The 19,982-nt window shown below is 39.1% G+C and overlaps 1 protein-coding gene across 3 annotated transcripts in view; it reads right to left on the bottom strand.

The window, feature by feature from the left end:
* Window positions 1–2,022: 2,022 nt before the first annotated feature.
* The window catches only part of LOC125655042 (Fanconi anemia group D2 protein-like), a 59,110-nt gene continuing 41,150 nt past the window's right edge, over window positions 2,023–19,982 (bottom strand). For all 3 annotated transcript variants that reach the window (XM_056143202.1, XM_056143203.1, XM_056143204.1), the window contains 11 exons: window positions 19,758–19,876; window positions 18,182–18,295; window positions 17,560–17,687; window positions 15,138–15,237; window positions 12,277–12,493; window positions 6,847–6,918; window positions 6,405–6,443; window positions 6,003–6,152; window positions 5,050–5,196; window positions 4,789–4,896; window positions 2,023–2,430 (listed from right to left, as the gene is read on the bottom strand). In XM_056143202.1, the coding sequence (XP_055999177.1) occupies window positions 2,383–2,430; window positions 4,789–4,896; window positions 5,050–5,196; window positions 6,003–6,152; window positions 6,405–6,443; window positions 6,847–6,918; window positions 12,277–12,493; window positions 15,138–15,237; window positions 17,560–17,687; window positions 18,182–18,295; window positions 19,758–19,876 (1,242 nt within the window). In that variant the 3' untranslated portion in view covers window positions 2,023–2,382. The remainder of the gene's footprint in view (window positions 2,431–4,788; window positions 4,897–5,049; window positions 5,197–6,002; window positions 6,153–6,404; window positions 6,444–6,846; window positions 6,919–12,276; window positions 12,494–15,137; window positions 15,238–17,559; window positions 17,688–18,181; window positions 18,296–19,757; window positions 19,877–19,982) is intronic.

Genomic DNA, 19,982 nt, shown 5'->3' with positions numbered 1-19,982 from the left:
TTTGACTAAATATCAGGGCAATATCTGTATCGGTAATGAAAAAAGAGCCAGGAAAACTGTTTGACCTATTTTTAGCCCAAAAGTAGGCCAAGGATGGACCAATCCAGCCGAAATGCAAACGGAACTTGTATTCCTCCAAAAGGAAGCCAGTGATTAAATTTCAGGGCAATATCGGTATCCATAATGAAAGAAAGCCCGGAAAACTGTTTGACCTACTTATCAAGGTAGGTTAAGGACAGACTAATCCAGCTGAAATGCAAACTCGCTCTTACACTTTTTGAGGGAGATTGATTGATTGAATATTGTTTTACGTCCCTCTCGAGAATATATCACTCATATAGAGACGTCACCACTGCCGGTGAAGGGCTGCAAACTTTAGGCCTATGCTCAGCGCTTATGGCCATTGAGCAGGGAGGGATCTTTATCGTGATACACCTGCTGTGACACGGGACCTCGGTTTTTGCGGTCTCATCCAAAGGACCGCCCCTATTAGTCGCCTCTTACGACAAGCAAGGGGGTACTGAGGACCTATTCTAACCCGGATCGAGACAAAATTTCAAAGTCGTACATGCATCTAGTAAAGAGAAAAGTCCGTAAAACATAACCTCGGACGGACAGCCAGCCAGACGCACGGACAGCGCCACCACATAATAAGTCCCGTCTAATGATGGGCATATAAAACCTGTCTATGAGCTTACTTAAAAATTTAAACGTCCTTTCCTAGAGCTCTATGCAAATCATTTTCAATAAAGTGAACCGCCACGGCACATGATACGCCCGTCACATATTGTTAACAGTATAGATTGTACCCATTAAAACATTTTATTTTTATATCACCTTAATTAAATGTTACAGTGACCTTAAAGTAGGATGCGACACACCTTCTACCTAAGATGCATTAGTTGACCAATTTTGGTGATTCTAGGTCTAATAGTTTTCAAGTTATGAGCCGGACAAGTTTTTGCCATATATGGCCATATCTTCTTAATGAAAAGTCACAGTGACCTGGTTTTAATGTGCGACACACCTTCTACCCAAGATGTATCTACAGACAAAGTTTGATGATTCTAGGCCTTGTAGTATTTAAGTTACGGGTCGGACACGAAAAAGCTAACAGACGGACGGACAGACGGATATCTTCTTAATGAAAAGTCACAGTGACCTGGTTTTAATGTGCGACACACCTTCTACCCAAGATGTATCTACAGACAAAGTTTGATGATTCTAGGCCTTGTAGTATTTAAGTTACAGGTCGGACACGAAAAAGCTAACAGACGGACGGACAGACGGATATCTTCTTAATGAAAAGTCACAGTGACCTGGTTTTAATGTGCGACACACCTTCTACCCAAGATGTATCTACAGATAAAGTTTGATGATTCTAGGCCTTGTAGTATTTAAGTTACGGGTCGGACACAAAAAAGCTAACAGACGGACGGACATGAACGCCATACCATAATACGTCCCGTCTTAAGACGGGCGTATAAAAATCCCCACGTATGTAACTTTGTAAGCATCAACAATCGGCAGTGAAATATCTACAATTTATTCAATCTTCAAAAGTAGTCGTATGGTCTTAATTTTGCACTTGTGAAAAGGTGAAGATAACAAACAGTTGATTAATATCATAACTTCTATAAAGATCAAAACTAAGAGTAGGGAAAACACGGAACCCTGGATATACGGTAATACCAGATGTAAGACCAGGTGCCGAGGAGTAAGCATCCCCTGTTGACTGGTCAAACCCACCAAGAGCCCTCTATCTTGATCAATTCTTGGTTACAAAAGAATATCAAACTTCGTTGCAAGGGGATAAAGACTGATGTGTGATGGTTAAATATTCCCAATGATGGAGGGAATATTACATTTTGCTATGTCGTGGAATTCAATCATTAACCGTATTTGAATAATAGGAAATGAATCAACATTCACTTTTCACAAAATTCTCGGACTTTTTTTTTCATTTTTAGATCCTCTTTGTTTCTGACTATTCCCGACTGGTACACCAACGTATAGAAATCATTTCCCGCATTCTTGTTTATTAATCATGCAATACAATCATATAATTTATAACAATACGGTAAATGACACAATAACAACAAAATTCAACACTGGTCTAGAAATTACATGTAGTGCATACCAGCATTTACTGTGTATTAGTGTCCCGAATAAATTAAATGTCCCATTGTCTACAGTACATGTATATCTAATGCTCCCATTTCTGTTGACAGTTCCAAACTATATATTTCCTCTTCCATTTCCAATTCAGCAGATGTCATGTACAGTTCTATAAAAACTTTTCTTGTCTCATGAGTCTGTCACTCTGCCACCTCCACGGTAACTATCTATATAAGTTATTTTCACAGTGTCCTTGTGTTTTCTTCAGTACTGCACACTTTGTGATTCATCAGACGCAACACTATCTACCTCCTACAGAGAGAACAATTGTATTACAATGTAACATATATACATATAAACATTTCTGACATACGACAATGTAGGTATGCAATACAGTCCTGTAGAGTAAATCATAAAACATATTTTCTAAGTATTATGTGTATAACATTCTGTAGTAAGGTATATATGCATTGTAAATCACCTTTGAGCGTACATAGTGTATGAAAAGGGTGCTATATAAATATGGTATTATTATTATTATATCAATATTGCACTGCAACTTCTGTATGAACACTAACTAAACATTCCTGTGTAAACCACTCTTCTTAGTCTTGTTGTAAAGGACGTACAACTTCTGTATGTAGATGAATAACAGGTCTGTGTAGATCTCCCCTCTTAGTCTTGTTGTAAAGGACATCTAACTTCTGTATGTACATGAATAACAGGTCTCTGTAGATCTCCCCTCTTAGTCATGTTGTAAAGGACTAACAACTTCTGCATTAACACCAACAACACACCAGTGTATCCCCCCTCTCCCCTTTAGTCGTATCATAAAGGACTAACAGCTTCTGCATTAACACTAACAACACACCAGTGTATCCCCCCCTCTCCCCTTTAGTCGTATCATAAAGGACTAACAACTTCTGCATTAACACTAACAACACACCAGTGTATCCCCCCCTCTCCCCTTTAGTCGTATCATAAAGGACTAACAACTTCTGCATTAACACTAACAACACACCAGAGTATCCCCCCCTCTCCCCTTTAGTCGTATCATAAAGGACTAACAACTTCTGCATTAACACTAACAACACACCAGTGTACCCCCCCCCCCCCCTTTAGTCGTATCATAAAGGACTAACAACTTCTGCATTAACACTGACAACACACCAGTGTATCCCCCCCCCCCCCTCTCTCCCCTTTAGTCGTATCATAAAGGACTAACAACTTCTGCATTAACACTAACAACACACCAGTGTATCCCCCCCTCTCCCCTTTAGTCGTATCATAAAGGACTAACAACTTCTGCATTAACACTAACAACACACCAGTGTATCCCCCCCTCTCCCCTTTAGTCGTATCATAAAGGACTAACAACTTCTGCATTAACACTAACAACACACCAGTGTATCCCCCCCCCCCCCTTTAGTCGTATCATAAAGGACTAACAACTTCTGCATTAACACTAACAACACACCAGTGTATCCCCCCCCCCCCCTCTCCCCTTTAGTCGTATCATAAAGGACTAACAACTTCTGCATTAACACTAACAACACACCAGTGTATCCCCCCCTCTCCCCTTTAGTCGTATCATAAAGGACTAACAACTTCTGCATTAACACTAACAACACACCAGAGTATCCCCCCCTCTCCCCTTTAGTCGTATCATAAAGGACTAACAACTTCTGCATTAACACTAACAACACACCAGTGTACCCCCCCCCCCCCCCTTTAGTCGTATCATAAAGGACTAACAACTTCTGCATTAACACTGACAACACACCAGTGTATCCCCCCCCCCCCCCTCTCTCCCCTTTAGTCGTATCATAAAGGACTAACAACTTCTGCATTAACACTAACAACACACCAGTGTATCCCCCCCTCTCCCCTTTAGTCGTATCATAAAGGACTAACAACTTCTGCATTAACACTGACAACACACCAGTGTATCCCCCCCTCTCCCCTTTAGTCGTATCATAAAGGACTAACAACTTCTGCATTAACACTAACAACACACCAGTGTATCCCCCCCCCCCCTCCCCCTTTAGTCGTATCATAAAGGACTAACAACTTCTGCATTAACACTAACAACACACCAGTGTATCCCCCCCCCCCTCTCCCCTTTAGTCGTATCATAAAGGACTAACAACTTCTGCATTAACACTAACAACACACCAGTGTATCCCCCCCCCCCCCCCTCTCCCCTTTAGTCGTATCATAAAGGACTAACAACTTCTGCATTAACACTAACAACACACCAGTGTATCCCCCCCCCCCCCCTCTCCCCTTTAGTCGTATCATAAAGGACTAACAACTTCTGCATTAACACTAACAACACACCAGTGTATCCCCCCCTCTCCCCTTTAGTCATATCATAAAGGACTAACAACTTCTGCATTAACACCAACAACACACCAGTGTATCCCCCCCTCTCCCCTTTAGTCGTATCATAAAGGACTAACAACTTCTGCATTAACACTAACAACACACCAGAGTATCCCCCCCTCTCCCCTTTAGTCGTATCATAAAGGACTAACAACTTCTGCATTAACACTGACAACACACCAGTGTATCCCCCCTCTCCCCTTTAGTCGTATCATAAAGGACTAACAACTTCTGTATGAACTCTATTACTCCCTCGTTGTCGTGTTATATGAATAAGGAACTCACCACGTCACTCTCCTCTCCGTCAGATTCCTCCTCCTCCTCCTCATTCTCCTCAACGTCTCCAACTGTCGAATTAGCAGTGGTTGATGCCTGAGACAGGATTTCTTCTCCCTACATTACAATTAACCGATTCTATTTCGTATGCAAGGCATTCTTCCATCATTTCTTAATAATGATCTTGAACATTCTAAGAATTAAAAGTATTACCCATGCAGATGAGGGCTTTGTTTATTCATTTTCTAAGAACTAAATGACAACATTTACGTGTAAATCTCGGTTTTTGAGGTTCCCTAGCCAGAAGGCCTCTAAGCATCTGTTCATCGTCAACATGGCTTTTACTCTATACACAAAGGCCTCCAGGCACTTCTTCAAGAAGGGAACTTGATTCGTTAACGCAATGTCTTTTATAATCTGAAAGAAAAACACGAAAATCATAATGTGTGCTACATTATCAACATACCGTAAATCAACTATTATTCGTGTCAACTTTCTTTCACAATTTATCATTGATAAAGCGATTCCTGGCAAATAATTTTTGCAACCCAGATAATCTTTAATAAATACGACAGACATTAAAGGACTTGTTCACAGCAAGAGATCCAGTATGCACGAGATTTTGCAAAAATTTCTAATCTGTATAAAGTTGGTTTACACTGTCATTAACAAATAATGATCTACATCATTGGATTAAAGTTGTCTTCAGAGAAATTGCAAGATACATGTACACATCCATGATGAAGAACTCGCATGCTGAGATGTAAATTTTTACCTTTAAGTGGCCACACATGTGATGGAGAACTCGCGTGCTGAGATGTAAATTGTTACCTTTGAGTGGCCACACATGTGATGGAGAACTCGCGTGCTGAGATGTAAATTGTTACCTTTGAGTGGCCGCACATGTGATGGAGAACTCGCGTGCTGAGATGTAAATTCTTACCTTTGAGTGGCCCCACATGTGATGGAGAACTCGCGTGCTGAGATGTAAATTCTTACCTTTGAGTAGCCACACATGTGATGGAGAACTCGCGTGCTGAGATGTAAATTCTTACCTTTGAGTGGCCGCACATGTGATGGAGAACTCGGGTGCTGAGATGTAAATTGTTTCCTTTGAGTGGCCGCACATGTGATGGAGAACTCGCATGCTGAGATGCAAATTCTTACCTTTGAGTGGCCACACATATGATGGAGAACTCGCGTGATGAGATGTAAATTGTTACCTTGGAGTGGCCACACATGTGATGGAGAACTCGCGTGCTGAGCTGCAGATTTTTGAGCAGTCCCTGTACATCTTCTCGGTTGGATCTGAACATGGTGTCAAGGAGTGGCATGCCTTGTCTCAGAAAAACCTCAATAAACTGACGACCACACTGTAAACACACCAATCAATGTTTAATAGATAATCTGCTCCATACAATTATTCTTTCCCAGCAAGAGAATCACAATAAGAACATATAGGCCATACCCCTCTTAATATATTACCATGCCAGTTCTGTGTCACACTGAATTTGTTTTGTAGTGCACAAAGGAAAAAAGAAAAATGTGTACACTGTGCATTATTAAACAAAGGACACTAGATGTACATCTATACGATACACATCATTCAGAACAAAACTCCTCACCTTTAATGCTGCTCCAAGATTACCTCGACCGTCAAAGGCCTAAAGAAAGAAAAAATACAGTTGTACCTGCACATGGATATCAATTAATATTTACATTTCCAGTGTTTTTGCCTTTGATATCCATTTGTAATGACAACCATTTCCTCATGAATGTTTTGAAATTGTGAACAATGTGCGCATGAATCTTGATAAATATAGTACATCTATTTTAACTTCTGGGAATTCCAAAACAAAAGAAAGAAGACGGTAAATATGAAAAAAGTAAATTCATTTTTGAATATACAGTTACATGAGGGTATGAACAGCAATAATTCACGCCAGTATGAATATGCTGGTGTGAAGCATCACAGTTCATGCCCTCATGCATTTTCAAAAATGAAATCTATTTCTCAATCATGTAACATCTACAATAATAGCATTTCAATATCATTCGATAACTTACCTTCATCAAATTGACCATTATGTGAAGAATTCTCACAGCTTGGTTCCATTTCAAAAGTTTGTCTAATTTCGCCTGAAAGAAAACGGCATTGACAGAAATATTTCACAAAATTACACTCACACTTAATCATTAAGTCCTTCAGAAAGTATCTGTTATTATGAACTTATAAGCATGTAATGCACTTTTCCGTAACTGCAACTGCAATGCAGCATCCGAACCCTATCATGACAAACTATTAGTCCGTTACACCTCTTGTCAGTGTCTGCATTAGCCACCTTATCAAAAACATGGTATACATGTATTTCAAGACCCCATAATCAATTAGCAGCCAATACAAGTGCAGCAATCAAAACAATCAATTGGTCTGTTATGACACCTTTGAATCATTTTCCATACAACTTAACAATCTTCCTTAAATGACAAAATGACAGACAGGAAGCATGCAACTGATGGTTAAAGTGATTAAAATAATGAGATCGGCTTCGAGCGTCTACTATCACAAGTACATACGAATTCTGTATGTATTTGTTTTCATACTACCATATTGAGCCAAAATAAATACTTTAGCTACCTGATTTTCTTACAACATACACTTTTCCAATAATCACTTATGGTGTCTTTGACTATTCCAGAAATTGATCACATGTTTATCTGTCTACACAACACTACACACATCCCTGTCTGACTACATAACACTACATACATCTCTGTCTGTCTACACTACACAACACTACATACATCCCTGTCTCTCTACACAACACTACATACATCCCTGTCTGACTACACAACACTACATACATCCCTGTCTGTCTACACAACACTACATACATCTCTGTCTGACTACACAACACAACACTACATACATCCCTGTCTGACTACACAACACTACATACATCCCTGTCTGTCTACACATCACTACATACATCCCTGTCTGTCTACACATCACAACACTACATACATCCCTGTCTGTCTACACTACACAACACTACATACATCCCTGTCTGACTACACATCACAACACTACATACATCCCTGTCTGTCTACACATCACAACACTACATACATCCCTGTCTGTCTACACATCACAACACTACATACATCCCTGTCTGTCTACACATCACAACACTACATCCCTGTCTGTCTACACATCACAACACTACATACATCCCTGTCTGTCTACACAACACTACATACATCCCTGTCTGTCTACACAACACTACATACATCCCTGTCTATCTACACATCACTACATACATCCCTGTCTGACTACACAACACTACATACATCCCTGTCTGTCTACACATCACTACATACATCCCTGTCTGTCTACACTACACATCACTACATACATCCCTGTCTGTCTACACAACACTACATACATCCCTGTCTGTCTACACTACACATCACTACATACATCTCTGTCTGACTACACAACACTACATACATCCCTGTCTGTCTACACAACACAACATACATCCCTGTCTGTCTACACATCACTACATACATCCCTGTCTGACTACACAACACTACATACATCTCTGTCTGACTACACAACACAATACTACATACATCTCTGTCTGACTACACAACACAACATACATCTCTGTCTGACTACACAACACTACATACATCCCTGTCTGTCTACACAACACTACATACATCCCTGTCTGTCTACACAACACAACATACATCCCTGTCTGTCTACACAACACTACATACATCCCTGTCTGTCTACACATCACTACATACATCTCTGTCTGTCTACACTACACAACACTACATACATCCCTGTCTGTCTACACATCACTACATACATCCCTGTCTGTCTACACATCACTACATACATCCCTGTCTGACTACACAACACAACATACATCCCTGTCTGACTACACAACACTACATACATCCCTGTCTGTCTACACATCACTACATACATCCCTGTCTGTCTACACATCACTACATACATCCCTGTCTGTCTACACATCACTACATACATCCCTGTCTGACTACACAACACTACATACATCCCTGTCTGACTACACATCACTACATACATCCCTGTCTGTCTACACAACACTACATACATCCCTGTCTGTCTACACATCACTACATACATCCCTGTCTGACTACACAACACTACATACATCCCTGTCTGACTACACATCACTACATACATCCCTGTCTGTCTACAGTACACATCACTACATACATCCCTGTCTGACTACACATCACTACATACATCCCTGTCTGACTACACATCACTACATACATCCCTGTCTGTCTACACAACACTACATACATCCCTGTCTGTCTACACTACACTACATACATCCCTGTCTGTCTACACAACACTACATACATCCCTGTCTGTCTACACAACACATCACTACATACATCCCTGTCTGACTACACATCACTACATACATCCCTGTCTGACTACACATCACTACATACATCCCTGTCTGTCTACACAACACTACATACATCCCTGTCTGTCTACACAACACTACATACATCTCTGTCTGACTACACAACACAACACTACATACATCCCTGTCTGTCTACACAACACTACATACATCCCTGTCTGACTACACAACACTACATACATCCCTGTCTGTCTACACAACACTACATACATCTCTGTCTGACTACACAACACAACACTACATACATCCCTGTCTGACTACACAACACTACATACATCCCCGTCTGTCTACACATCACTACATACATCCCTGTCTGTCTACACAACACTACATACATCCCTGTCTGACTACACAACACTACATACATCCCTGTCTGTCTACACAACACTACATACATCTCTGTCTGACTACACAACACAACACTACATACATCCCTGTCTGTCTACACAACACTACATACATCCCTGTCTGACTACACAACACTACATACATCCCTGTCTGTCTACACAACACTACATACATCTCTGTCTGACTACACAACACAACACTACATACATCCCTGTCTGACTACACAACACTACATACATCCCTGTCTGTCTACACAACACTACATACATCTCTGTCTGACTACACAACACAACACTACATACATCCCTGTCTGTCTACACATCACTACATTCATCCCTGTCTGACTACACAACACTACATACATCCCTGTCTGTCTACACATCACTACATACATCCCTGTCTGACTACACAACACTACATACATCTCTGTCTGACTACACAACACAACACTACATACATCTCTGTCTGACTACACAACACTACATACATCTCTGTCTGACTACACAACACAACACTACATACATCCCTGTCTGACTACACAACACTACATACATTCCTGTCTGACTACACAACACTACATACATCCCTGTCTGTCTACACATCACTACATACATCCCTGTCTGTCTACACAACACTACATACATCCCTGTCTGTCTACACATCACTACATACATCCCTGTCTGTCTACACTACACATCACTACATACATCCCTGTCTGTCTACACAACACTACATACATCCCTGTCTGTCTACACTACACATCACTACATACATCTCTGTCTGACTACACAACACTACATACATCCCTGTCTGTCTACACAACACAACATACATCCCTGTCTGTCTACACATCACTACATACATCCCTGTCTGACTACACAACACTACATACATCTCTGTCTGACTACACAACACAACACTACATACATCTCTGTCTGACTACACAACACAACATACATCTCTGTCTGACTACACAACACTACATACATCCCTGTCTGTCTACACAACACTACATACATCCCTGTCTGTCTACACAACACTACATACATCCCTGTCTGTCTACACAACACAACATACATCCCTGTCTGTCTACACAACACTACATACATCCCTGTCTGTCTACACATCACTACATACATCTCTGTCTGTCTACACTACACAACACTACATACATCCCTGTCTGTCTACACATCACTACATACATCCCTGTCTGTCTACACATCACTACATACATCCCTGTCTGACTACACAACACAACATACATCCCTGTCTGACTACACAACACTACATACATCCCTGTCTGTCTACACATCACTACATACATCCCTGTCTGTCTACACATCACTACATACATCCCTGTCTGTCTACACATCACTACATACATCCCTGTCTGACTACACAACACTACATACATCCCTGTCTGACTACACATCACTACATACATCCCTGTCTGTCTACACAACACTACATACATCCCTGTCTGTCTACACATCACTACATACATCCCTGTCTGACTACACAACACTACATACATCCCTGTCTGACTACACATCACTACATACATCCCTGTCTGTCTACAGTACACATCACTACATACATCCCTGTCTGACTACACATCACTACATACATCCCTGTCTGACTACACATTACTACATACATCCCTGTCTGTCTACACAACACTACATACATCCCTGTCTGTCTACACTACACTACATACATCCCTGTCTGTCTACACATCACTACATACATCCCTGTCTGTCTACAGTACACATCACTACATACATCCCTGTCTGACTACACATTACTACATACATCCCTGTCTGTCTACACAACACTACATACATCCCTGTCTGTCTACACTACACTACATACATCCCTGTCTGTCTACACTACACTACATACATCCCTGTCTGTCTACACAACACTACATACATCCCTGTCTGTCTACACTACACATCACTACATACATCCCTGTCTGACTACACCACACTACATACATCCCTGTCTGTCTACACTACACATCACTACATACATCCCTGTCTGACTACACTACACTACATACATCCCTGTCTGACTACACTACACAACATACATCTCTGTCTGTCTACACAACACTACATACATCCCTGTCTGTCTACACTACACATCACTACATACATCCCTGTCTGACTACACCACACTACATACATCCCTGTCTGTCTACACTACACATCACTACATACATCCCTGTCTGACTACACTACACTACATACATCCCTGTCTGACTACACTACACAACATACATCCCTGTCTGACTACACAACACTACATACATCCCTGTCTGTCTACACAACACAACATACATCCCTGTCTGACTACACAACACTACATACATCTCTGACTACACAACACTACATACATCCCTGTCTGTCTACACAACACTACATACATCCCTGTCTGTCTACACAACACTACATACATCCCTGTCTGACTACACTACACAACACTACATACATCCCTGTCTGTCTACACATCACTACATACATCCCTGTCTGACTACACTACACAACACTACATACATCCCTGTCTGTCTACACAACACTACATACATCCCTGTCTGTCTACACTACACTACATACATCTCTGTCTGTCTACACTACACATCACTACATACATCCCTGTCCTCTCTCTGTTTCCCTGGGTGTATGTTCTTGATACAGGTGACAAGCTCGTTAAACACGGTCTTGTAGTACACAGAGAACGTTGTCTTCGTCAGGGTGGGATAAGCCTCAGAAAACCCATTTTTGTCTCCCTCCAGAAGGTCAGGAACACCCTTTGTAGTGATTTCCTCAGCCGCCCCCAGGAAATCCTCACAATGACACAAATAGGTTCTGTAAAAGGAATCATGAATCATCCTACTTCTGCCTAAAATGTTGAAATCTTATTTTCTAGGATAATCTTATCATTTTGCATTAGGCTACGACAGATAATCTACCATATACTGGCCTGCCAACACAATTTTTTGTTCTTCACGGATCCAATACTTTTTGAATCCCTCCATAAAGCAGTACACAAATATCAGTATCGATAATGAACAAGTCAAGCATTTCATAAGGGCTGTTCCATTAAAACATATGAGGTACCCGGGGAAGGCACTTTAAAATTTGGGTAACCACCCATAGAAGCATAAAAATGTAATGAGGGACCACTCACAGAAGCAATTTTAGATAGTGCGGCACCACCAATAGAAGTGAAATAAATTTGAAATACACTTTTTCTTTAAATTCAATATGTATGAATGACTATTTATAACCCCTGAATAGAGGTCTATTTTCAGATGTTCCCAAGCATGATAGTAAAGAGAAGAGTATCTTGGGTGTCATCACCATTCAAATAACTGGCCATCAATGAAGCTTGATCATAGAACCATCAATTTATTCTATCAAGACTGTCTTTCTTAAACATGATGAACTAAATTAATTTTATAAGTCTACCTGTTCATAAAAAGTCTAGTATTGTAAATGTTCAAAAACAACTATTAAAAGTTTTAAAATTGACTAGTATTTTGAGTATTAAAAAACAAGAAAATGTGTCTCTTTACATACATGTAAATAAAATGATATTCTGTTTCTTAGTCAATATATAAATTTACAACCTGCAACTTAAGATTTGTGAGGCTCTATTCTCCCGTTTTCAACAATTTCGATAAATTCCAATTTCTCGATTCATATTTGTGCGCCATGTTTGATGTACTGAAGTTTCAACTTCCGATTGTCAAGTCATTTGCATATGTCATATAAAGTAGTATTTACATTAATGGACAAGTATGGAGGCGAAAGCTATTTTGTCAGTATTGAAAAGGTTTGAATTTAATATCAAGTTAAAAACTGAACAGCAGAGTGTAAATTCTTTCTGCAACAATGATTTTCCTTTCTTTGTCGAAGTGGCTCAGAGCAGTAACTACATTTTCGCGACGATTGTCAATGTTTAGCTTTTTCATTAGATCCACCTACGAGATTTCGCGATAACCAGCATGGCGGAGCAGACGAAGAATTTTGCATGCTGTACAATATATTTAATGGAAAACACCTTTATTAGACATGCCCGAGCACAAAGTTGGTACTCCTTTTGGTGTAAACAACATTTGGGACTAATACACAGTGCAGAGTTTATCATCAGTTATTCATAAAATTATTTTGCACCATTACGGAGATCCTATGGAATTGTAGCCTCATCCCGAAAACGTCAGAATAAAAAAAATTGGATAGGGCTACATTATTGCAGCTAAAAAAAAATCAAAAACCGTTTCAATGGACCACAAGCACGTTTCGTTTTCCATTTTGGACAAGGGAGATGATCCTAATTTCCGGTCGCTATAATTTTAGAGTCAAACTGGAAACGATAACCGGATCGCGGAACCTCATCGACCGAGATAAAATGAGGACAGAAAACGGCGTTTGTTTCACATTCTACTTTCAACCCTTCCCTTCTCTTGTTGCATTCCTCTCAGTTTCGGTAAAAAATAAAGATTTTATCAACACAACCACCCACAGATGCAGTTTTCTGGCAGTAGGTACCCACCATTTTTGCAATTTTCTACCAATGACAAGCACCCATTGATTTTTTTTTAATTGCCGTCCCCGGGTACCTCATCTGTTTTAATGGAACAGCCCTAAGTTTAATAGGACTAAATTTTGCCAGTTCATCACAATTTCAAAAGATAGAAAGAAACCCCAATTTATTTTCAAAATCACTCGAAAAGAGTTCCCAACATTCATATGTGCATATCCTATTATACAGGTGAGGCTGATCACATGAGGCCGACATTAATCCAAATGGTGGAAATCGGACATACAGGGGCTTTAAATAGCTGGACATCCCTTCTTAGGTTTCCTAACATAGTGGGAGTTACCAAACCTGAATTACTGCTAACATGATATTGACCTTAATATACACAAATTCACAGAAAATGACACTCTTATATTACTTTGTTTGCTCAGATTCTGTCGACAGGGAATAAAAAATATTTCCCACTGTCATAAATGTACCAGTATCTAGATCATACCAAGTTAGGCTGGTGGATGATCAGGCCTAGGTAAATTAATTTCCAGGTTCGCCGACTGATCCTAAATTTTATGAGCTGTCCCTACTAAATTTACTTGCCTGTTGATAATACACCCCCCCCCCCCCTTCTTTTAGAAATCCTAATCTTGGTTACTTCCGTGTTTGAGAAAATGCATTTATTCTACTTGTGAATCACGATTGAACAGCGATTTTTCCTGGTAAAATGAAATCGTGCTTGCCAAGTACCCCAGGCGCTTAAAACACAAAATAAAACTGTACTTCCTTTTCGTAAAAGCTATACTGTTGCCCATATGGGGAAAAAACAGTTTGTTTGAATGCGATTTTATCATCTGAGTTAAAACGAACGCTAAAATGTTGAAATAAAATACAATGTTTCCCCTACCTATTTCTTTACAGACCGAAATAGGAAGCACAATTTATCTAGGCCTTACTTATCATTGAAATTCTTACTTGAGTAAAAACTGCAAATTCTCATTATGTTTGGCTCCTTTTTCTCTCTGTCCCTCAGCATCCAACCATTCCCTCTTCAGGAAGGTCTGTGCAACAGTGGCTATAAAAAACGAAGGAATCATTAAGTCTTCCCTTCACAAGTCAACAGCGACTATAAAAACAAGTCAACAACGACTATAAAAAACGAAGTAATCATTAAGTCTTCCCTTCACAAGTCAACAGCGGGTAAGAAAACGAAGGAATCATTAAGTCTTCCATTCACAAGTCAACAGTGATTATAAAAAACGAAGTAATCATTAAGTCTTCCCCTCACAAGTCAACAGCGGGTAAAAAAACGAAGGAATCATTAAGTCTTCCATTCACAAGTCAACAGCGATTATAAAAAACGAAGTAATCATCAAGTCTTCCCTTCACAAGTCAACAGTCGCTATAAAAAACGAAGGAATCATTGAGTCTTCCCTTCACAAGACTTCAATAACCAACAATGCAGTGAATTCAATCCAATATCAGTTAAAATCAATCTAATATGACTTAAAACAAATCAGATATCACTAACAACAAAATCACTTCTACGGTTCACTGAATTAACTCTTTTTAGGACCTGCTTTTCGTATGTTAGTTTGTGACAAATGAAAGATATCTATACCGACAGAAAATACTGTATTTTAAGAGAAAAGACTGCAAAGTAGATAAGTATCTAGCTAAGAGTTTTACAGTAAAAAAAAAACGGTTACAGTTAATGTTAATAATAAATTTACGCTTATAGAGAAATTATTTTCATTCCCTGTAGTTTTAAAACATATTATCAACTTAATGGATATAATAAATTATATCTATAATGAATCAAAAATTTTCACCACCACAGGGGTCAACATTAACGTTTGTCCGCTTGTCCGGTATCAGTGGAAAAACATTTTTGGACAAGTGAATATTGATGGGCACTTCTCCGATTGGACAAGTGCTTTTTCATGTAAAGAAGTCTCCAAACAATTTAGTGAAAAGTTTATCGGTAGTTCAGAGTCGGGAGTAATGCATAAAAAATGAACTTCGATCCCGATATCAATTCCTATGTAAACTAGTAGGCTATGTAAACTGCTGAGTCACACTCGATCGGGATCGGTGTTCACTTATTGCGTACTACTTTCAATCATCCATTGATCTCATGAAGTCATTGATTCAAGACAGGAAGTCTAGATAAAATTTTGTTTTATGTATTTGTTGTTTTTATCAAGAGAATAAGATCAAAAATCAATGTATGCACCCAGGGGTGCATGAGCCGAGTTGCATGAGATACATTGTAAAGTCAGGAATGATGTGGCATATTTATAATTGTGAAGAACTAATTTCAGTTTTGAACTTTTCCGAGTTACTGTCCAGAAACCATGTGTCTGAAGTTTTCAATCTATTGACCTTTGACCCTTTTTCGCCAAAATCAATAGGCCTTGCTTTGCTGGTATCCAACAATATATCCAAGTTTCATTTGATTCAAATTAAAAAAAAATTCGAGTTATCTTCCAAAAACCAATTATTTTTTTTTAATTTTAAATCTATTTTCGGTCACTGTGACCTTGACCTTTGACCTATTTTCTCCAAAATCAATAGGGGTGTTCCTTACCTGGTACATAACAATATCTTTAAGTATCATTTGATTCAGATTTAAACTTTCTGAGTTATCATCCGGAAATCAAATATTTCTGAAATTTTCATTCTATTTTCGATCACTGTGACCTTGACCTTTGACCTTTTTTCTCCAAAATCAATAGGGGTGTTCCTTACCTGGTGCCCAATAATATATCAAAGTTTCATTTGATTCGGATTTAAACTTTCTGAGTTATCATCCGGAAACCAAATTTTTCTGAAATTTTCATTCTATTTTCGGTCAGTGACCTTGACCTTTGACCTATTTTCTCCAAAATCAATAGGGGTCTTTCTTACCTGGTACCCAACAATATATCAAAGTTTCATTTGATTAGATTGTAAACTTTTTGAGTGATCATCCGGAAACCAATTGTTGACGCCCAACCACCCACCCGCCCGCCAACCCGTGTCACCAAACCAATAGCCGAGTTCAACTTCGTTGCAACTCAGCTAAAAATCAATCAAGCAGGTATAAAAATGGACTATATCTTAAGTAAATTAAATACAGTTTTCAAGTTGACAATATTAGATCTTTTTTGACAATTTTTCCGACAAGTGAAGTTGAAGTTCGGACAAGTAAATATTTTTGTCCCTTGTCCAAATGGACAAGTAGGAAAAAAAGTTAATGTTGAGCCCTGCCCCAGTACTTCGCTGTAAGCATTTTTTATTGTATTCATTTTAGATGAAACCATAAGCTCAACATACCATACAGGATCCAGCACCATCATAAGAAAACAATACATAAGAAATTTAGCAATCATATCTTCACAAGCATTCACCTTACCCGTTTTTACACAAGTGTCATTGGAATCGGACTTCTCAGCTAGAGTCAACATTAATTTAATCAGCATTACCCCAGTGCCAAGTTTGGGGACTGTTCCTGCAAAGTTTTCTATGTACTGAAATGATGATCTGAAACAGAAATGAAATGATGCATAAATTCAATTCCTTCAACCTACACAAAAATGCTTTCAACTACTTCTTCCATTTTCAATAATCAGGGTTTTTTTAAGGTCTTGATTTCAAGGGTCAGGACCTTTCCAATTGGGAAAAATCGCGACATTTGCTTGAAATTGGATAAAATGTTTCATACAAAGAAATTGGGAAAAACCCAATTCAGGGTGCTTTAAGGTATAATTGGGCTCCTGACTTTCAATTTGGTCAAAGCTTACCTTATTCAAATCAGCAGAGGCCAAAAAATTAGATTATCTTAAGAATTTTGAAGCAAAAATTGTAATGTGGGCCTGTGAAGAAGATTTATGAATTATTAATATGTACTCTCTTATATGGACTTTGAAACTTTTGAACCACATAGGAATTTTGTCAATATTGACTTCTTCAGCCTTGCTAGACGGGAACACTTACAGTATTTCTTTAAGATTTTCATAGAAACTTTTCATGCGTACTTTAGAACCTCCTGGAAACTCAGCTGAGTGGACCCCACTGTTTTGATCCTGGACACCAGAGTCATTAAGCCTTCCTTTAACAAGGATTTATTTTCCACCATCAAAAATCCATTCCTGCACAACATAAAACAGATTTATGAAAAACATGTTTAAAGGATTAAGTTTAGATATGTTCCATTTTAGGTCTGAAAACTTAATAAATTCAAAATTGGCAAATCAACTCAGCAATGAATAAATTATTGTGATTAATATCTTGTTTTAGTTACTGAAATTTGAAATTAAAGCAGCATCATCCGTCCAAATCTGTCGCATATTTATCAAAACTGGCAATTTAAATTTTATTATTAAACATACAAAATGATTTGTTTGTTCAGATTGTTTACATGTATTTCTTTTGTATCCTGTAGAAGAATTTTCCACTCATTTTAAGACTTCACTTCCTGTAGGTGAAGTGCAACAAATCTACACCTACGACAGTTTTTTTTATCTTGCCAATGCCTACCACGACATAGAACCTCAGATCTTGAGGTTTTATCTGATAGACCGGCAACTCTCACTTTTAAATACGAAGTGCTTACACAAAGGAGCAGACACTACCTATTTCCAAGTCTCAAGTTTGAAATGGTGAAGGCTCAAATCCATGACCTTCTGGTCATAAAACGAAAACTCTAACCACTGAGCGAGTCATTCTGAATCATGTATTATACTCACATTAAAACACATATACAAGTACTAAGCTGACTGAGAGTAAAGGCGCTTACGTAACATAAAATCACAAACTTTGTGCAGTTTAGATGTCGCGGTGGCCTTGTGGTTAGAGCGTTCACCCTCGCATGCGGAAGGCCGGGGTTCGAATCCCGGCCGCGACAGACCTAAGTCGTTAAAACAGGTAGTGGCAGTTCCATCGCCAAACGCTCAGCATCAGGTGCGAATGTCACAGGTCCTCGGAGATGACCTTAAAAAACGGATGTACCGTGTCACAGTAGGTTTGGCACGCTAAAGAACCTTCACTGCTTAAAGACCGTAAGCGCCGAGCAAAGGTCTAAAGTTGAAGCCCTTCACCGGTCTTGGTGACGTCTCCATATGAGTGAAAAATTCTCTCTCGAGATGTTAAGCAAGATACAATCAATCAATATACAGGTGGTCAATAAATAATTGTCAAGGTTTTCAAATAAGTTTTATAACAAATCAGATATATACCTTTATGAATTCAAATTTACAGGAGGGAGATATTGAGTTACAGGAGGGAGATACTGAGTTACAGAAGGGAGATATTGAGTTACAGAACAGAGATATTGAGTTACAGGAGGGAGATATTGAGTTACAGGACAGAGATATTGAGTTACAGGATGGAGATATTGAGTTACTGGGTGGAGATATTGAGTTACAGGGCGGCGATATTGAGTTACAGGAGGGAGATATTGAGAACCTAGTTCTGTCAAAATGTGTACTTCTGCAGACCTGTACAAGTTTTACTGCATTGCCTCCCTTTGTACAATAGATAAGATGGGGGGAACTTGAGCCTTTACACTAGAATTTAATTTCATGATATTCAAACTTAAGAGAAAAGCTTCACCATGCAAATATGGTCTGCAGAGATTGTAGGAGAAGGTGAAAACAGGACCCGACAGTTTGTGCCTCCGCAGAGTTGCTTCCTGGTCCGTCAATCAAACCATCGTTCTCAACAATCAGCGTCTACAACATACATCAAAATGGAGGTGACAAAAATCCCCAAACTGTCAAGAACCTTCTCGATAAAAACATGAGATATTCTTACAAGTACAGTACTAATATCGATACA

This window comes from Ostrea edulis, chromosome 7 (assembly GCF_947568905.1).
Source record: "Ostrea edulis chromosome 7, xbOstEdul1.1, whole genome shotgun sequence".
In the NCBI taxonomy this organism is placed as follows: domain Eukaryota; kingdom Metazoa; phylum Mollusca; class Bivalvia; order Ostreida; family Ostreidae; genus Ostrea; species Ostrea edulis.
The sequence above is the reverse complement of the archived record's forward strand: the minus strand, read 5'-3'. Positions and strand labels throughout refer to the sequence as shown.